Below are 20,476 nucleotides of genomic sequence, written 5' to 3'. Positions count from 1 at the left end.
ACAACACTGCGTTTCTATTCACATCAGAACAAGCAAAGACATTTTCCTTCAACATAAATAAAACATTCAGAAATATTATATATATATATTATATATATATATATATATATATATATATATATATATATATATATATATATATATATATATATATACACACACACACACATATACACACACACACACACACACACACATACATATATACACACAAACACCATAATTATATATACATACAGTGTAACCTCGGTTTGCGAGCATAATTCATTCCGGAAACGTGCTCTCAGTCCAAAGCATTCGTATACTGTATCAAAGTGAATTTCCCCATAAGAAATAATGGAAACCCAGATGATTCGTTCCACAACCCAAAACTATTCATATAAAAATGATTAATCTTATATATAATTCGCCAGTCTCCTCACTCACTCCAAATATGTAGTCACCTTCTACGCACATCGCCATCTGCGCAGCTGCCCGAAAAACCTTACGAGACCGACATCGTGGCAGGCGGTGGATTTATGTCTGTGAAAATTCAAAGAGAAAGGCGATTTCGACCAACATCGCGGCAGGCAGCGGATTTACGGCCACGAAAATTCAAAGAGAAAGGCGACGTCGATTAAAGCTATAGAGGCTTGAAAGGCGATTTCAAATACAGCTCCAGGCCTTATTACGCATTCATTCAATACACCTATATCAGGTTTGTGGTGCTTATACTTATTACTATTCCACTCGTGCCCGTTTCATCTTACGTTGTCGAAACGGGCTCTTTGTCTAGTACAAAATATAAAGTGAAGATACATAAAACAAATTAACCTGCACTTTACCTTTGAAAAGAATCATGGCTGGTGTGAGTGAGTTTCTAAACTCTTGTGGGATTGCACCCAACGGACGACACGCGGAAGAGCGTCCCAAAGCAATCGCAGTCTCCCAGCGCTGTAGCAGTTCGCCGTAAAAGCGAATCTGAAAAGATCGCGGACATGCTATAAGCGCCTGCTGTCGATGGGTGATGCAAGGAACAAGTAACATTATAAATGCGCAGGGCACAGTACTACTTGGCCACGACCCTGCCTGACTGCTGTGTCTGTGTATAGGAGAGTGGCAGATCCCGCTACAATAAACAACCGCGCTGTTGCTGTTTCAAGCTGAATAAAGCTGGTGAGACTCAGCTTTGTGTTTTGGGGTGCAAGATGGGGACTAGCACGTCACAGCACACACACATACACACTCAATTCTGCAGTAAACAGTATACGCTCATACGGATGTTGACTATATGAGTGAGGCACGCCAACTCAGACGGAGAATAGGAGATGATTGCCCACAATCCCGCAGCGAGAGAGAAGATCAATCAGCTGAGTTGTGATCACATGACGCTCAGCAGACAAAGTGTATACATACTACTCATATTGCAAGACCTTGCTCGTTTATCAAGTCAAAATTTATTAAAAAATTTTAGCTCGTCTTGCAAAACACTCGTAAACCAAGTTACTTGCAAACTGAGGTTCCACAGTATGTATATCTATATATAATCTCTATCTATAAAAGAATTTCAATTGGAAGAGCCTAAAATTGCACATTCTGTCTTGCATGTCTGTTATCATCCACTTAACACTTGAAATGTTTGCAGAATCATTGAAAACTGCTGGAATCAATTTGGACACAGCCTGTTTCTCACATTGACAGCTTTATGTGGCATGTTCAAGGGTACAAAGTCCTAAGAATCTTTATATATCGGCTAAGGATGGAAAAACTAAAAACACTGCATATAACAAGACACCTCAGTAAACAATGCAAGCACATTAGTGAGTCTTCATTGTTTGTTACTTTAATTTTTGTTTAAAGTTGTTTTTTTTATTTATAAATGATATTTTTCTCAAACAATTTAAAAAAAAACAAAAAAAAACACTATTTTCCTCCCGGGCAACGCCTGGTATTTCAGCTAGTTTATGCTAAGGATCAAACTTCCCTTTTAGATTCAATTATGAGTCATTACCTTGTAGATTTAAAGATTAAACACTTGCACATTTTATTTGGATGATCTTTTGTCAAAAGCACACAGTTTATACAGAAAACAATCCTCACATGCAGCATTCCACCGCTTAGCCAAGACTCCCATTTACAAATAGTGGTTACACATGGGGCACTATTATGGTCTTCACAGGATACCCTGACCATAAGCTACTCCTACTGGGTGACCCGATGCGTGGCAGCCCCTTCTATTCACAATCAGTGTTTAGGGACTTACCTAATAGTGACATCTGTCTCCAGTCCATCAGCTTCCAATTTAATGGCTTTCTCAAATGACATTCTGGTATTTTCTGGTGCTAGCTGCCATTAAGGACAGACAACTCCATTAGATAAAGGAATTTCAAACATAACATTAAGTGCAATCTACTTGTATATCTAAATGTTATTGTACCCATAATGGTGCCTATCCAATGCAAGCAAGTCTCATAATAAAAATGTACACAAGTACAATAATCAGAAGGCACATACCATTGGTGCACCTCTGTGCCCAATAAGCAACGGTTTCATTCCAAAAGACTTCTCTTCTTTAATGCAAGAAGAATATAATCCAAGAGGGAGCAGAAACAATGTCAGCAACACAGAAAAATATATCGCCATTGTCAGCCCCTGGTATACTGAAAGAGAGGTGGAACAGAGATTGTTACATACCAGCATGACATACAGAGAGACACCGGCCATGGCACTACCAAACAAACAATGTGCAAAAAAGCAGGGCCTGGTCATTTATTTCATTGGCTTTGGAATGGTAGCAACTTCCACCACATCCTGCAAAATACATTAATGAGTGACTAAAAGATCTTCTAAATTTTAACAAGACAAGACAAAAAGATTAGAGGGTTATGAAATAAATGACAGTAATCATTCTGCCATGTATCATACTGAACAGCCCTTAACCATCTTCAGATTTTACTTCTTACCCTACTAAAAAGTAATAACTATTTTTCTTTGGCTTTTGTGCTACCCACTTCACTCCTCAGTGCAGCTCTACCTTGATTGTATTGCATTCATGCCGATGACCCATATGCCATGGTTTCACTCCTCTTGGCTTGAATGTGCTTCATATTTGTAGATATTTCACTTTGTATAATTTAGTGTGTTTATTCCACTATGACAGTCATCTGTACTAAGACTAGGAATGAGTAGATTTAGTTGATGTAGCAGCAGCCAGTACATACTTCAACTGACAAGCATCCCAGAGAGTACAATCAACAATACAAACAGCAAACCCCACTACAATAATGGATACCGATAAGACCAAAGGCCAGACTCAGAAAGAGCCATGTGGACTTCTTGCTTCTGGGAGCCCTTGAACCCGACACCGTCGGTAATGTCACCGATGAGCTTGGCAGTGAGGCATAACAAATGGAGCAAGGGGATGGTGCAAAAGTGCTTTTATTTAAAAAAGCAAAACAACAAAGCAGTGTCCAAATAAATAAGTGCAGTGTATTCAAAATCTTCAAAATAAATAATCCATAAAAAAAACAAGTGATGAGTGGAGGTTAAAATCCAATTGAAACAAAAGAACTTTAAAACGATCAACGAGGTTAAAACAACGGCTGGAAGCAGTCTCTTTAAAATCCATAGCATTGTGCCTTTTTTTTTTTTTTTACCTTTTCTACCTGGCGGCTCCCCTGCTTCTCCCATCAGGCTTCTCAACAGGGTAGTCGCCCTTCCTGCAGCTGACCTTCTCTCCACTCAACTGGTCTGGAGGCTTCCCGATCCCTGGCTTCGGTCGCACTCCCTTCAGACCGAGAATTGGCTTCCCCAGCGACCAGGACACTCACACTGGGGCTTCTTCTTCCTAGCCTCCCGACTCCCGCGGTCTTCTGCAGTGAGCTGCCCTTCTGCTGGTCACTCCCGCTCCTCACAATGCTCAGTGGGAGTGACCACTACCAACTGCCCTAGGTGTTGGCCAAACACCCCGCTAGGGCTCACTGTCCAGCTGCCTACAAGCGCTCGCTTGCTCACTCTCTCCCTCTCCCTCTCTTTCACTCGTGCTCCGGCTTTCTCCACACTGCTTCCTGCTTTCTTCCTCTGCAACCTCCATCTTTTTCTCCCCTACTAGCCGCCTCACGCTTCCATATATTATGGGGACGTGGATCAGCTGTGGCAATCAGCAGCTCCCGGGAACAATTACGGATGCGGATGACTCCTCACCTGTGCACTTAAGTGAGAATCACCCGCATCACGAATTCCCCGAGAACCGCTCGGCCACACACCACCACGCCCCCTCACTAAGCCGCGAGCGCGGCGATTTATTTAAAACCGGCCCTTTTGACATGAGCTGTGGACCTGCTATACCACAGACACTTGACATTGTGCACAACTGCAGTTTCGCTAATCAGTCTTTTTTTTTTTTCCCAGGATTATATTGATACAGCACACAGACATAGCTTTTAAGTTAACTGTCTCAACCAGGCAACAAGTAAAGCAATTAAATTCTGTTTTAAAGCAATGGCAGAGGAAACCAATTAAATTTATTTTCTTGTTCTCTTGTGTAGACATTTGCGTTTTATTTAGTTTTTTGCTGTTGCCCTTGCGATGTACAGCTAGACATATAACTGATGTGTAACTAAAACAGTCATATAGCGAAGCTGCTGGTTTCTTTACCATAACAGCTACTAGTCCTTACATAAACATCATTAGCAGAGTAATGAAGGACTGAGCAGCAGAATGCAAAGTTGCAGGCCCATAACAGCAATACTTACATTCAAACAAAACATGCTTTTCTTCTTACTTGTATGTCTCTCATTAAAATACATTCCTCCCCCCCCCCCCCCCCAAGTGAACTACACCATGCCTTTAAATGGGACAATATGAATTTGCATATTCTCATGAACATTTACGGTACATTAGCCACAGATAGAGTTGCATATACAGATTAGAGAAGGTCACATGAGTCTGTCCAAATGAAGTGCACTACTGTGGAGCACAATGAGTGATACATTCCTTACAGGAAGAAGGAGATAAAAAAAAAACAAAAAAAAACAAATCACACAGGGTTATTGCTCAATATGCACTTCAAACACCAGTGAAGAAGAACAACCAGATAAATCTACTGGTGCCTTTACATTCAGCACAGATTCTAAAGGTCATTTCATTTTCAGAGTCTTCCACACTAACCACAAAACATCCATTTTAGACTAGGCTTTTCGGTTTTCATTATTTATTTATTTATTTTTTTTAAAATACAGTCCAACTGTCAGGCTGGCCTCAAGAAACAATTGTTATACTTGTTTCTAAGCAAGTAAATCCACAAAGGGTCACACGGTTTGAGTGTCATAAAATGCTATCGCTGGCTGTCACTTCTGAGTAAAACAATAAAGCCTGCTACAATTGGACGCCTGCCTGGTCACTGGGGCAGAAACTGAAAGCAGTGAAACAAAGAGGAGAGATCAAGGCAACTCCAAACAAGTCTGTGTTACTATGACAAAACACTCCACAAAATAAAACTACTTCTTCATTTCATTTTTCTTCCAAATTATCAACTTAATCTAGCAGAATGATATTCACTCTGAACAATTAGTGTTCCAATACACAATACACTGCACTGTGGAAAAATGTGACAACAGGATCATGTGCTGAAATACAGAACAACCCAGTTCAAATATAAGTCACCATAATCAGCCAAAACATCCGAGTTATATCATCATTTCACTTTGCAGGATAAAAAGGGTTGTGTGGCAGCCGAGCAATGCATATTTAGTTTTCAATATGACCCATTGGATCAAATTTTAAATTAAGAAAGAAAAATTTAAGGCATTTCCAGGCAACAATTTCAACATATCAATTGCTTCCAACTATATTATTATCATAGATTCTCTTTAATTCAATCATTTACTTAGGTAAATGTACTCAAATGCTAAAGACATACACTAGAAAGGTTAGAAACTAAACCATCTACATTTTTAAGGAGCTAGACACCACACAAGGCAAAATTAGCCAAATGTTTGCCTGAAGGCAATGTTGTCTGCTTGAACCTTCACATTACGTTTGTATGTCAGCATCAACACCTACCCTTCTTATTCATCCGGGACACATGCATTGCCACAGGCCAGGAAATCAGTGTCATAACTGCCACCCCACCGATTTGTAGGTATGGTGCAGTTACCTAGAGAGAGAAAAAAAACATCAGCAATACTTGTGGGAAACGATCAGACCATCAAGTCTAGGGGGTCTGCTTAGGGAGTCAGCGACAGGGCATGGCATCTCTTCAAAGATTTCAGTTTGTGCAAATAATAAGTATCTGGTAACTTCACTCATTACACTTAATGTGGGATTTAAGATTTTTTTCAATTTAGAAGAAGAAGCCACCACCTCTTTTAAATTTCCTACATGTATGCAATAATTGCAAAATATGTACATCCTAAAGTGACTCCATAGTGTCACTGCACAACAAATGGATTAGTCAGTCTAGAATATGCAACATATGAAGTAAGTGAGGTTTTAAGAATGTTCTAATTTTTGAGTAAAAACCACCCTCACCTGCCCCCTCGCTGTGAAAATACAACCTACCTGGAAGGACAGTAGAAGTGTAGTCCATTCTTCATTCCACCGGTCAGAAAAAACCGCTATAGCAGCAACCGAAACTCCCAAAGTGACAACAACTCCAACCTGAAAAAGAGAAGGTTTTTAGAGTACTGTACTATACAATATTGATATTTCTAAAAATATTTTGTAGATTACAGTATAGAAAACATAGGTTGCTAAATTAAACACACACATTAACTCCAGTCTATAGTTGAATCTAAGATCCCTGCAGGGTTCTGTTCCTGGCTATACAGCAGTAAGCCATCTCTTCTTGTCACAAAACATTTTGATTTAAATTTGGACTTCTTGTGGAAGGTGCTGCCAGAGCCAGGGCTGCTCTGTGCCATCTGGTCCTTGAAAAGACTGAGTAGTCTGGGATGGAAATATTGTCTCTCATTTTTAACTTTTATAAACAGAATATCACTGCTCCAAGACAGCTCAGATTGGATACCCAAGGGATGAATTCTCTGCTGTCTGCTCTTGTGACCTCATGACCCTGATATCTAAAGCACACTGAGAAGATTTAGATCTTTGCACAACACAATTAAGACAGAATCTCTGACACCTTGAGATCCAAGGTCACAGGCCTCTCCTAGCAGAAAGGGAGGGGCTGACCTAATGTTCCTACAATTAGACGCCACTGCTTCAAGTGAAAAAAGTTAATTGCCTTGAGGTCTTGCTGACAAGCAAGATTAGAAGCAATCAGGAGGCTGACAAATGGAGCAGCATAGCAGTCACAGTATAGAAGGGGGATGCTGATGAAGGAGATAAATCCTCTGACTGGTGTTAACGAGGTCTGGTCTGAAGAACATTATCTATTGCTACCATAATATTTGTCATGTAAAGTTCACCAAAAAAGTTATTAAGAGCTGAATCTTTTCTGAAAGTAAAAAATTTCTACATTCTTTAAAGTTCTCTTTTTAGAAACTTCAACCCTTTGTTCATTCAAATATAAAATGTTATGTCTAGTTCATTACCATGTGGCATTCCTAAAGAAACAGGCCACTTTATAAAACCTAAAATTCACAACAGAATGTTAAAAATGTGAACATTTACAGCAAAAAAAAAAAAATAAAAAAAAATAATTTTGCCATTCTAGCAAAAAAGTAAATATGGAAGTACTAGGGGGCTGTGCCCCCTGCTCGCTTCACTCACCAACCCCCGTGTGGGCCCTATGCACTAGTCATTTCCCAGATCTGCTGCTTGTGACGAATTATGCTTTGCTTTTGGATAAATACGAATATCAACTCTGTCTGTGATATCTCTGTCTTTCAAAGCTGTTATCACTGACAATTCAACACATGTTGGTTTATTACATACAGTATTGTGCAAAAGTTTTAGGCAGGTGTGAAAAAATGCTGTAAATAAAGAATGCTTTCAGAAATATAAATAATGATTGTTTATTGTTATCAATTTACAAAATGCAAAGTGAGTGTACAGAACAAAATCTAAAATCTATATTTGGTGTTACTACCTTTTGCTTTCAAACCAGCATCAATTCTTATAGGTACACTTGCACAAAGTCAGGATTCTAGTCAGGTGTATAATCAACCAATTATACCAAACAGGTGCTAATGATCATCAATGTCACACGTAGGTTGAAACACAGTCATTAACTGAAACAGAAACAGCTGTGTAGGAGGCTTAAAACTGGGTGAGGAACAGCCAAACTCTGCTACCAAGGTGAGGTTGTGGAAGACAGTTTCATGTCATGGCAAGATTGAGCACAGCAACAAGACACAAGGTAGTTATATTGCATCAGCAAGGTCTCTCCCAGACAAAGATTTCAAAGCAGACTGGGGTTTCAAGATGTGCTGTTCAAGCTCTTTTGAAGAAGCACAAAGAAACGGGCAACGTTGAGGATCGTAGACGCAGTGGTTGGCCAAGGAAACTTAGTGCAGCAGATGAAAGACACATCAAGCTTATTACCCTTCGAAATCAGAAAATGTCCAGCAGTGCCATCAGCTCAGAACTGGCAGAAACCAGTGGGACCCAGGTACATCCATCTACTGTCCGGAGAAGTCTGGCCAGAAGTGGTCTTCAGGGAAGAGTTGCAGCCAAAAAGCCATACCTCCGACGTGGAAACAAGGCCAAGCGACTCAAGTATGCACGAAAACATAGGAACTGGTGTGCAGAAAAATGGCAGCAGGTGCTCTGGACTAATGAGTCAAAATTTGAAATATTTGGCTGTAGCAGAATGCAATTTGTTCGAACGGATGGAGAGCAGTACAATAATGAGTGTCTGCAGGCAACAGTGAAGCATGGTGGAGGTTTCTTGAACATTTGGGGCTGCATTTCTGCATATGGAGTTGGAGATTTGGTCAGGATTAATGGTGTTCTCAATGCTGAGAAATACAGGCAGATACTTACCCATCATGCAATACCGTCAGGGAGGCATATGATTGGCCCCAAATTTATTCTGCAGCAGGACAACGACCCCAAACATAGAGCCTAAGTCATTAAGAACTATCTTCAGCGTAAAGAAGAACAAGAAGTCCTGGAAGTGATGGTATGGCACCCACAGAGCCCTGATCTCAACATCATCGAGTGTGTCTGGGATTACATGAAGAGACAGAAGGATGTGAGGAAGCCTAAATCCACAGAGGATCTGTGGTTAGTTCTCCAAGATGTTTGGAACAACCTACCAGCCGAGTTCCTTCAAAAACTGTGTGCAAGTGTACCTAGAAGAATTGATGCTGTTTTGAAGACAAAGGTTGGTCACACCAAATATTGATTTGATTTAGATTTCTCTTTTGTTCATTCACTGCATTTTGTTGATTGATGAAAATAAATGATTAACACTTCCATTTTTGAAAGCATTCTTTGTTTACAGCATCTTTTCACACCTGCCTAAAACTTTTGCACAGTACTGTATGTGAGCGTGATCTTTCAGATTCATATAGAAATCAAAGAAAACTTCTTTGTCCGTATTTTGCAGATAAATTCTGTGTAAAGTGCGATACTCTTGGATGTATGGATTTGTATCCATTATTGGCTGTAGAATTTCTAATACGTCCAATCTTTTTTAACTCTTTTGATTCTATGTTGAATCACTTCTTCATAATCATAAATATAAACCTGAGTGAATTGTGTTTTTTTTTTTTTTTAAATGAAACTTCTAGTAGCTTTAATTGTTGCGGGACCACAGATTCTCATAGTGTATGGTCCTGAATTGTGTAAATCAACGTTTTGACCATTGAATAATGCAAATGCAAACAGAATATTGTTATTATTATTAGAATATTGTAGATTCAGATATTTTGCCTGTAGTGTTTATGGATTTCACTTTCACCAAATAACAAAACTTATTTCTCGCATATATGCCTCTTCATTGAGAAGAAACACTACATTTCCCTGATGGCAACACGAATAAAACAATCTACAAGTCTCCAACTTAAACTTTAAATCCAAACAATATCTACATACTTTTGTCATATCACCTATGTCCATATATTCAATTTCTTTTCACTGTTCCGTTACTTCACAGAGTAATAAATTCTGTTTGTTAGCGCTAATGTGCCCTTTACTATCAGTTTTTTGAGACTTTCGAATTTTAGTACTTTCATAATCTCTAACCTGCTCTGCATGTGTATTGCGCCAACGTTTCTGAACCTCTTTACAACGTTCTAGTTTGTCTTCTACTCTTTGTCTTTTATTTCCGCACCAGCCTGGACCTGTTAGGTTTTCAGTTCCACTTGGTCCGGGCTAATAATAATTTTCCTTATTTTCCGAATTTGCATTTAGATTATTATTGTTATTTTTTTTTTAATTCTTTTCTCTCCATTGCTTTTGGGCCTCTTTTCGACACGCTGCCCTTTCATCTAGAATGTATAAAATTATTATCCAGAAAAGGACTACATTGAAGGAAGCAAATAGATTGTATGTCTTGTATTAAAATGAAGAAAACGTAAAAATTTATAAGAGCTGAAAGCACAGGAACTGTGTCTGACAATAGCATTCACGGTGAGTGGACCATGGGCATGGTTAAATCTCTTGGCACAAAGTCTCATCTCATGGGATTTGAAATTCTCTCTCTGAAAAAATCTTGTCTCATCCCAGGATTTGTTTATATGATAGAGAGAAATGTTAGATATTGGGATTCCTTGCAGGGCTTCTTAGAAAACCATTATACTCCAAAAGATCATACCTTGTGGCTCCAGTGAAGGTAGAGACGCTGGCCTTCAGAAAGTAAGCATACGGCCAAAACCTGTTTTAATACACACAGAGCAAAGTGTCAGAGATTGGATGGCAATAAAATGCACAAACCATCTCTGCCAGCACAAGAGAGAGATCAGTCAAACCAGTTCATTTTTTAAAGTTCATAAGGAATTAAAGTTAGGGAAAGAAAACTGTAGATTTCCTGTTCTCTCCTCCAAAGTCTAGCATATATGGTCATTTCTCAAATCTCAACTGAATGTAACTTCCCTTTGGAAACATAAGGCCAATAAATGTCGGACAATCCTGGTAACTATTGTAATTGCTCAAGATAAATTCATGATGCCAAACCTTTGATTAAAAAAAAAAAAAAACTTATATAAAAGACTATTGTTAAATAAAAAGACGAAAAAAAGGTTTGAGAGAGAAACTGGTTTTTAAACTTCATATTAAATAAAAAGGTAAACAAAATTTGAAGATAAGAGGCATTTTCTCAGTCTTTATCTTAAGGCATCTACAAACAATACCTCTCAGAAATTCACTTCATCATCTTGCTATGTATTGCTTATCTGGTCTGATAAACTTCAGCTTGATTAAGCAGATTGTTACAGTCATTAATGTGGTTTTGGAAGATCTTTTTAACATTTGTATGAACCTGGTGAAAGCAGACTTCTCACAACTCCCAAATAAAATGATCAATAGCAATGTCCAGTGCATTAATACTCACAATACTCTACTTTGACTCCGACTACAGACCCACTGTACCAGAAATGAATGGTCTAAAGGAACAAAAAATTGTTTTCCTCTACTGAAATTAGTATTGTTAATCTATGCTACCAATCCCTATCTATATTATACACACACACACACACACAGAGCATTTAAGAGAAATGTGTTCTATTCTTATATCTACTGTTCAAGTCACAATTGTACACATGGCACTAAAACTGAAATAATAAGGGAGAGAGGTTATTGGAGAAAAGCACCGGACCGGTCGACACATACTGTAAGATATGAAATATCGTAAATATGTTTGCCTGAACTAGGAACATACCAGCAGAAGAGCCACATAAGAGAACAGCACTATAGCAAGTACAAACAGCAGCAAAGACCAGGGAAACCAAAAGCCAGAACTCCCATAGCTGAACCTGAAAAAAAGGAAAAGAGACTGGCTGGGTTATATGGGTATTCATAAAGGGTGACGTTTTAGACACTAGAAATCAGTGTTTAGGGAAAGCTATCCTGAAGATTAAACAGAATAAAAGAGCATCTGTTATACAAACACAGGAATGCTAAATTCTTGAAGTGGGCTTGTACATTAGATCACACCCCGTCATATTCAGTTACAAAGCTAAAACTGAATAAATGCTGGTGAGAATTCTAAAATAGCAGTGGTTAAGAAACAGGTCCTTCATCTATTGATAACTATCTCAGAATCTGCATGGCTATGTCCTTGCAAGGTTAAAGCAGCACATTATACTCAGTGATACAAACTAAAAACAGCTACTCCCTGATGTCTTACACATGAAAGTGCTTTAAAACAATCATAAGATGACCTATTTTACCAATATGGGTCTAATACAGAACAGACAGAAACTGTAAGTAGATGGACTCATTGGCAGTCATCCAGTTTTGACAGAAAGTTGGACAAGTGTCAAAATTACTTCAGGGGTAATATCTTTCTGTTTGGGGTAAAAAAAGAAACTTGGACGAAACTAATCATTAAAAAAGTAAACAAATAAAACATAAGGCTTTTTGTAATAAGACCTTTCAAACCATCATAATACAGTGTGTAATGTAATGTGGCTATAAATTTCTAAAACTGTTCTATGGCTGTCACGATTCTTCTTCATAAACTATTGGCAATTTAAAGATCAGCTATACAAAGATAACCAGATTATTTTTTGAATGAATACACTTGTTAAAAAGCATCCAAGACTGACACACATTCAAAAGTTAATAAAATTAGTTTAAAAAAAAAAAAAAACAGTAGAAGAGCTTTCTGTAGACATTACCAATAATTTTTAATTTTTACATTGGTGAAAACAACAGTTCTTGTGGTAGTTTACTTGTGATTGCTATGACAATGTCAGAGGTTTTTCAATAAGTCAGTAAAATGCAAGTAGTTCAGTCTTCTTTAAATATTAATGTTACCTAAAACTATATTCTGGGGAAATGCTCCCTTTCTTCACAAAATGATTCAAATGTAATCTGGAATAAGACCACCATTTTAAAAAAAATGTAAACACCTTACCAGTCAAAGTTATCATAATCATTTTGTGCCTGGCTCCAAAAATATAAAAACACCAAAGACAGAAAGAAAGAAATGATGAGGACTGTGAAACAGCTGCACTCCAACTAAAAAGAAAAACAGGTTTCTGTTAACAACAGATTTCAGGTAGTACTTTTCACAATATATCCTGATACAATGTTTTACTCATACACTTGGGGCACAGTCTGGTAAAGAGGCTCTCAGAATGGTGGCATGTGAACTTGGGGGCTCACTGGACAAGCAGTCCCCAGGCGCAGAGCCACATCACCCATCACAACGTAAAAGTTTAACACAGTTATTACAGTCTCTGCAAAATTGTCCTAATGGCGTTACCCCAAAATATTCAACAATATTATCTCTTTCAATTTTGCAAAATGGAAGAATTCTAGAATAAATAAATAAATAAATAAATAAAATTCCAGCCAGATAACTCCATTCATAATGTAGGCACACACTAGGTCACTGAAATTGCTTCAATAGCAGTAAACTGCTAAATTTAGTTGTCGAGCCGCAAACAGCCCTCAAAGGACTTTCTCCTCAAGTGCCACTGGCATCCAACATTTTTTTCCTTGTTGGAGATAAGGACAATGTGGAACGTGTCAAGGAAAATGTGACCTAATCCTTCAAGCAGACTGCTTAGTATCAACATATAAACTGGCTGGCCCAATAACAACTACATTAAAATCACTGTGTGTGTTGCTCGAGAGGACAACTCACTATAAAAGGAGACTTAATTCTGCATTGGTTAGGAGGCACACTACATATTCACTGCATATATATTTTATGATAACCCACAAAAAAAAAAGTTATTCTACACCTCAAACCTCCAAATCAAAACTAACACAAATGGCAATAATCAGATTACATAACCAGATCTGTAATCTACTATGAACCATGAACAATTAATTCCAGCATATTAAAAATCAGCACACTGCAATTTCTAAAATTGTTCAAGAAAAATGACACTGAACAAACCTGACAAATCTGGCTGGTCTTCCTTGTTGACAAATTTCCATTACATTTGTTACAATTGGTATTAAGAGATTTGTGTTACAAACACAGCCTCAGATTTCAATGTATGGTTGCCAAAACATGGCTACAAAAACAACAGCAGCAATCCCCAAAGGAGGAGTGTTTGCTTCATTAGGAAGCGCAGCCAGCTTAACGCAGCCTGCATTTGAGGTTTATTGCCTCCTGCAGGAGTGATGTGTCCCTGGAAAGGGGAGCCAACCACAATGGAATGGTCTTGTGACTGTGATGCAGACTTTTTAAATAAAGAAATACATTGTGGTGGTTTGGAATGAGACTTCTTTTAGAAGCCACTGATAGCTGAGGTTGTGGCAACAAGGGTTCCAGATAACATTTTTGAGAGACATCACAGTGTGCCTAAAAACAAAAGGGAGGGAGAGAGTGAGAGAGAGAAAGAGAGGGGCTGTTGGGATCATGCACTGATACCGTAGCACATTGCTGCACCAACCACACAACCAACCACTAGGATTGGGACTCGAGTGCAGCGGGTGACACTTCAGCACAATGCTGTTCCAGTGTGAGAGTTTTCTTTTTTTTTTTTTTTAAAAAAAAAACACTGTGGCTGGCATGCCAATCCTGCCACCAACGCCCAAGTTTTCCCTGTAAGCTGGAGGACCTGCTTGCAGGGCTGGATGCAGATTAACGTCATACCCAGAATGAACCAATTCTAGGTTAAGGGCCTTGCTCAAGGGCCCAACAGAGTAGAGTCACTTCTAGGTCCCTAGCTTCAGAGCCACCAATCTCTAAAACAAACATACATGACCTAAACTAAATATTTCCCCAAAACATTAAACAGAATCATTTTTTTATATATATCAGACAGTTTACTAGTAAACTGGTGACTGGAAGCAAATGTACAACATTGAACCAGAGCCCAGCAAGGTGACCATGGTAGATCTATTACTTTGGCCCCATTTTACAATTAAAAAAAACCAAAAAATCATAGGTGGAAAAGGTCAATTTTACACACCTTGCTGCAGCAGCATTCCCCAGGCTGGGAGCGTGCCCGCTGGTATCTTTTCCACTGGCACCCATAAAAACCAGCTAGGCAGGATATGAAGGGCTGGTGTTCATAGCGTTGGAGAAGCTGCCGACGCACCACTTTGAGTTTGCCCAGTTTCAGCTTTGTCAGGGTGGTGGGAGATCTGGCCATCTGTCAGCATTTGCTCAACATCCTCACCTAGAAAGAAAAAGCATGCAGTCAGGAGGGAAAGGAGCTCATTTGAGAGAGAGCGGGCCGGTGGGGTATGCCTGTACACTATTAAATACAAAGAACTAGTCAACGGGGAGCTGTATATTCAACTTAAATAAATTCAAGTAAGGGGTGGGGGTCGGGGGGACTTCATATCATCACGCAATATAACTTAATGAAAATCTGACATTACCAGACCATACTGATCGAGTTCAGGGACATGTTCCCAAGTATACCATGTCACAAATAAAAATCCATTTGTAGATTTAAAGACTGTTTTAAATCTTCTCTGTGGGAAACTTCACAACAAACATGATATGGAACACAACAAATCCATGGCCCCATCTGTCCACAGCTGCTACAGACTACCTGTCCTTCATGTCTGCCAGCGAAGTGAATCACCTCAGCTCACAAATTTCATAGTTAGCCATTCACGACACTTCATGAAATGCACTTGTTCACATTTAATCAAAGCAACTCTGGCAATAAAGCTGCGATTTTCTCGCACTTGAAGGATTGCCTTTTGAACTAACATTTAAGTGTGCTTTATACAGCTACCCAGTGGCAGTCACTTGCTAAAATATAACACATCTGTCACATTCTCAATGCCGCTCTGTCCTGGCTCTCTATCTGGTGTCTTTTCCTTTAAAGCCCACTTTTTTTTTTTTTTTTATTAAATTGGGTTTTCCCTTTTTCCCTTAATAAGGCCAAAGATTTGTATAAAAATCATCATTTTTTCAGTAAAGTGCTAATTTTCTTAAATCCTTATCCTTTATTAGATTCAACTTAATTTTAATTATGGCTAGCTTCTAAATCTTGACTTTGATATTAACATAAATTACTTCTGCCAATAAAGTGAAGCTATTATTAATTATTCTCAAACGTTGAGGTGGGTGCGCTTCTTTGTAGTGGGTAGGGATTCTAGTTTGTGGACGTGGCAACAGGAAACAATCTGGACGAAAGCAAAAACAGGGAAGAAGAGGAGGAAAACCTCACATCTCGCACATAAAATGATTCAAAGTGCTACTGAATCGAACACTAACTAGGCTCCTTAAACAGACGACGATACCCGGCATAACTTCAGAAAGATGTGCCATGCTGTCATTGGCATTACTAACAGGAAATCATTCTGAAGGGATGGCTGATACTATGATAATGATAATATTTTAAACTCCTTGATAATGATAATCACTTCAACGCATAAATTGTGTTTCTGCTTAAAACCACTTAAGTTCATCCAAAGCACCAAAATTGCATCTCTCTCTGTGAAATATTAAAGGGGATTGTGTACAAATCTTTAAAATCTAGATTTGTATTTAATTATTTCATTTATTCTCATTAATGTTCAATTCTGATTTCTTTGGGGCTGTAAATCGCGCCGTAATAAACAGGTCTTTGGGTTTTTTCAGGGTTTAAAACACTATTCAAACTTAAAACTGACAGGTAGTGCAGCATAGCGGTTAAGGCTTTGAAGTTCAAACCCTGAGGTTGTAAAGTCCTGGTACCGACACTGTGTGACCACGAGCAAGTCACTACACCTGCCTGTGCTCCAACTGGAAACACAAAAGAAAAGAAATGTAACTTCAATGTTCGAAGACATAAGTGGATAACATTGGCCAAACAATACTTTTATCATTGTTACTATTACTTAAGTATCAGAAAATGAACATAATTATGCAATAATTGTTGACATTAGATGATACGTAAAAAATTATCATAACATTTCTGAGACTACCAGCCAGCCCTAAACCAACTCTACATTCTTTCAGCCTGGTAATTTGCCAGTTTATCCCCTTTAGTGAAACTGGTTAGTGCTCATACTGTATGCAGATTTATGAAATGGGTCATTTGAGATTCACTCTCAATCACTACAGTTCTTCTTGTAGAATTCTTAAACTATAAACTGTTACAGTCCCAATCACAGATGGGCTATAGTAGGGATCCCAATAAGACTTTCATTATTTCCACCCCTAATTATGCAGGCATGTTCAGTCTCAGTTGTAAAGACATTCTAATTTAGGAAACTCCATGCCAATCAAATACAGTGTGTCAATAAGGACACAGAACGTGTCAGCAGACTAATTTCTCACTAAATCAGGTTTCTTTTTGTATTCTTGTTTTGTGCACAATGATCCTTAAATCTTTTCATAATGAATCCAGTACAAATGCCATGAAGATTTCCCCAAATTTATATCATTTTTTATCACAACCACGGCAATGTGGTAACATCACTGTTCTTAATTCATTACACAGATCATCACGTGCTGACACCATCCTCAAATCTTTCATAGAAATGAACATTTCCTGTATAAATTCCAATCCATTTTTCCATGTAATGTTTAAAATAAGGAAGATACAAACACAAAATGCTATGGAACCATGCATTATTTTCTAATTCATATGGTAAATAACTACTTATTCACAACATATAAATATTAGTCCATTACATCATACGGTACTGGGTGCCAGAAACTAGGTTTATAAACTTGTACTGCCCCTTTTCCCTTACTATAGTGCAACTGGCATACCTCAGTAAGGTAATGCCAGTATCTCCCATATATAATACTTTCACAATTTTTATCATATTTTTTTGTGTGCCTATTACATTTATAATTAAGAAAACCTTTGCAATTTTTCTTTTCAACAGAAGACCATAGATCAATATTCTGGAAAACGAAAAATGACACTTGTTATCTAAACATATTCAGAAGAACATTATCAAACATAAAAAGATACCCAGTATTTTTGTGCTTACATCCATCCATCCATTATCCAACCCGCTATATCCTAACTACAGGGTCACGGGGGGTCTGCTGGAGCCAATCCCAGCCAACACAGGGCGCAAGGCAGGAAACAAACCCTGGGCAGGGCGCCAGCCCACCACAGTTGTGCTTACATGTTTAAGAAAACATTATCAATCTAAAAATCATAACCCATGTGCACTTTAGCATATTTTCAATAATCAGCATAATTTAGCATGTTTTCATCTTCCACATGATCACCACCAACTGTTTCAGGATAGTCTATTGATACGCATTTAATCAATTTGCCGTGTAACCAATCGACAATTTTCGCATTATTCGTTTGACTTCATCATTTCTCGCTGCAATATTTAGATGAATGGGTGATTCTAAACTGGATCTTCGTAACAGTGTGTGTGTGTGTGTGTGTGTGTTTATAAGTAAGCCCTTTAATGGATTGGTGTCTGTCCAGGTTAAGTGCCAGAATGCACCTGATGACCATGGTCTTGATTGAAAATAGTTTTAGGTAGGGTGTGACTTGAAAGAATTTCATGGCAAAAGTCTCCGTCTTGCGGGACTTCCTTCCAAAAAGTCTCTTCAAAAAGTCACGTCTTGTCTCAAGATTTTTTTATTATAATAAAGAGATACAATTCCAAATGCAAATTCTAATTGGCAGGTTGCATGATGTTTCAGCAGATTTTCCAGCACAGAAAAAACAAAGGCTCGGTGGAAATGTACCTGTGCTGAAGCATTTGTTTGTTTAAATTAACACCTGGCACTATCATAGGTTTTCAATCTGGACTTTACCCATGTACAATTTAATTTGAATACATGCAAACATTAAAATGAGGCTCCAGTGTTCACATTGCACCCGGGGAGAAGGCTTACTAGTTAGGTGCATGTATTGGTTTGTCACAGAGCACTGCTATTCACTTCTCTCCATCTTTGTATGTTTGGACTGTTCCAATCACAACTGAAGCTATCCATAATTTTTTTTGTTAATTATATTAAATAATGAATCCCAAAAGCCAGACTTTCCAGTTATGTAAGCAAGATCAGTGGAATTGTGGTACAAATACTATTGGATGCATCACTTCCCCTATATATAAATATAAATTATGAATCATGTTTATGTATTTATTGAGTAAGAAAGAAAACACAAACACACACACAGTGTTTATTTTCTATAAATGCATTATGTAGGCTCTTTCAAGTTACTGCACATAAATACGAGCAAATAAACTAAAATGATGGGGAAAAAAAGATGACCCGACAGCTGTGTATTTACTCTGAAAACTCACTACTTCCTCTAAGCACTTCCTTTTAGTAAAGGGGTTTCAAATTTAAAACTGAGAATAGGAACAAGCCGTCTAAGTATTAAAGAGGGTGGAAAGAAAGGGAAAGCCACAAGCACCGTCTCAGTTGAATATGATAGCCTGACTTAACATTTAAATTACAGTATTCCCATATAATCAAAATGAATTTCAATTGCTTAGTTAAATAATAACACCTTCTCTAGAAAAGATTTGTGTGTTAGAAAAGATTCTTGTGTATGAATTACACGAACTCTTTACACATCATCTTGGCAATCAGAGATCTGGGAACACTTAATTTCCAATAGGTTAAATAAGTTTAGGTATGATCTGTCCTTATATAGATATACATATGGTTTGGGAATCGGAAAAAAAAAATAACTGCATAAATGTATGCAATTAATCACAATTAAATCTAACATTAAAACATGGAATTATAAAATTAATACATAAATCATGAAGTAAATACACACTGAATTACAAAATTAATGTAGACTCAAGACAAAGGAATTTATAAAAAAAAATAAAATAAAAAAAAAATAAAAATAATGGCAGTTTACTAAACTTGAGCCAGTACAACCTGAATTTGAGGCAAGTTGAAAAGAAGGCAATAAGAAAATGAGGCCAATGTATTAATTCTCAAATTGGCATAGCATATGAGACACAGACATGTCAAAGTAAACAATCAAAAAGACTTTAAACGCACTGCTAAAGATTGATTTAATTGAAGAAAATGCATCTCTTAAATGGGCAAACATTACAACATGTGTTAAAACTCTGTAAATATCCTCAATTGTTCAATGATTTGATGATTATACTCTACACAAGTGCTGTGTCTGTACATTGCAACAGCCAAGCTCCCTTTGTGCCACCCCTTGTCCCGCCGTTTTGGACAGTTTAGTATGTCTAAGAGATTTCATACTTTTTTTTGGTTGGTACAATAGTGGTGTGCCATGGGATTTTTTTGTTTTTACAAAAAAAGTGTGTCACCACAGAAAAACAACCGGAAAACACTGCTCTACCTATATCTTTGCTCCTGGCATGCTAAAAAAGATCTATGTAGCCACATACACATTTAAAAACTGACACTGTGCATTACTTGGCTGGTTATGTTGTGTTCTTAAAATAAATTAGCGAAGATACTGCAAACTTGAATAATGGGTAGGGATAATCAATACACTTCTATTTCATACAATGTCATTATAGTAGTGAAGTCTGT

At 37.9% G+C, this 20,476-nt stretch overlaps 1 protein-coding gene across 3 annotated transcripts in view; it reads right to left on the bottom strand.

Annotated features, from left to right (window-relative positions):
• Positions 1 to 20,476, bottom strand: part of gdpd4a (glycerophosphodiester phosphodiesterase domain containing 4a) — a 76,476-nt gene that overhangs the window by 16,230 nt on the left and 39,770 nt on the right. For all 3 annotated transcript variants that reach the window (XM_028800379.2, XM_028800377.2, XM_028800376.2), the window contains exons 2-9: positions 14,982 to 15,191; positions 12,965 to 13,068; positions 11,765 to 11,858; positions 10,703 to 10,762; positions 6,541 to 6,639; positions 6,043 to 6,136; positions 2,494 to 2,639; positions 2,243 to 2,325 (exon numbers count right to left, since the gene is read on the bottom strand). In XM_028800379.2, the coding sequence (XP_028656212.2) occupies positions 2,243 to 2,325; positions 2,494 to 2,639; positions 6,043 to 6,136; positions 6,541 to 6,639; positions 10,703 to 10,762; positions 11,765 to 11,858; positions 12,965 to 13,068; positions 14,982 to 15,164 (863 nt within the window). In that variant the 5' untranslated portion in view covers positions 15,165 to 15,191. The remainder of the gene's footprint in view (positions 1 to 2,242; positions 2,326 to 2,493; positions 2,640 to 6,042; positions 6,137 to 6,540; positions 6,640 to 10,702; positions 10,763 to 11,764; positions 11,859 to 12,964; positions 13,069 to 14,981; positions 15,192 to 20,476) is intronic.

The sequence above is a fragment of the Erpetoichthys calabaricus genome, chromosome 4 (genome assembly GCF_900747795.2).
Source record: "Erpetoichthys calabaricus chromosome 4, fErpCal1.3, whole genome shotgun sequence".
In the NCBI taxonomy this organism is placed as follows: Eukaryota; Metazoa; Chordata; class Cladistia; order Polypteriformes; family Polypteridae; genus Erpetoichthys; species Erpetoichthys calabaricus.
The sequence above is the reverse complement of the archived record's forward strand: the minus strand, read 5'-3'. Positions and strand labels throughout refer to the sequence as shown.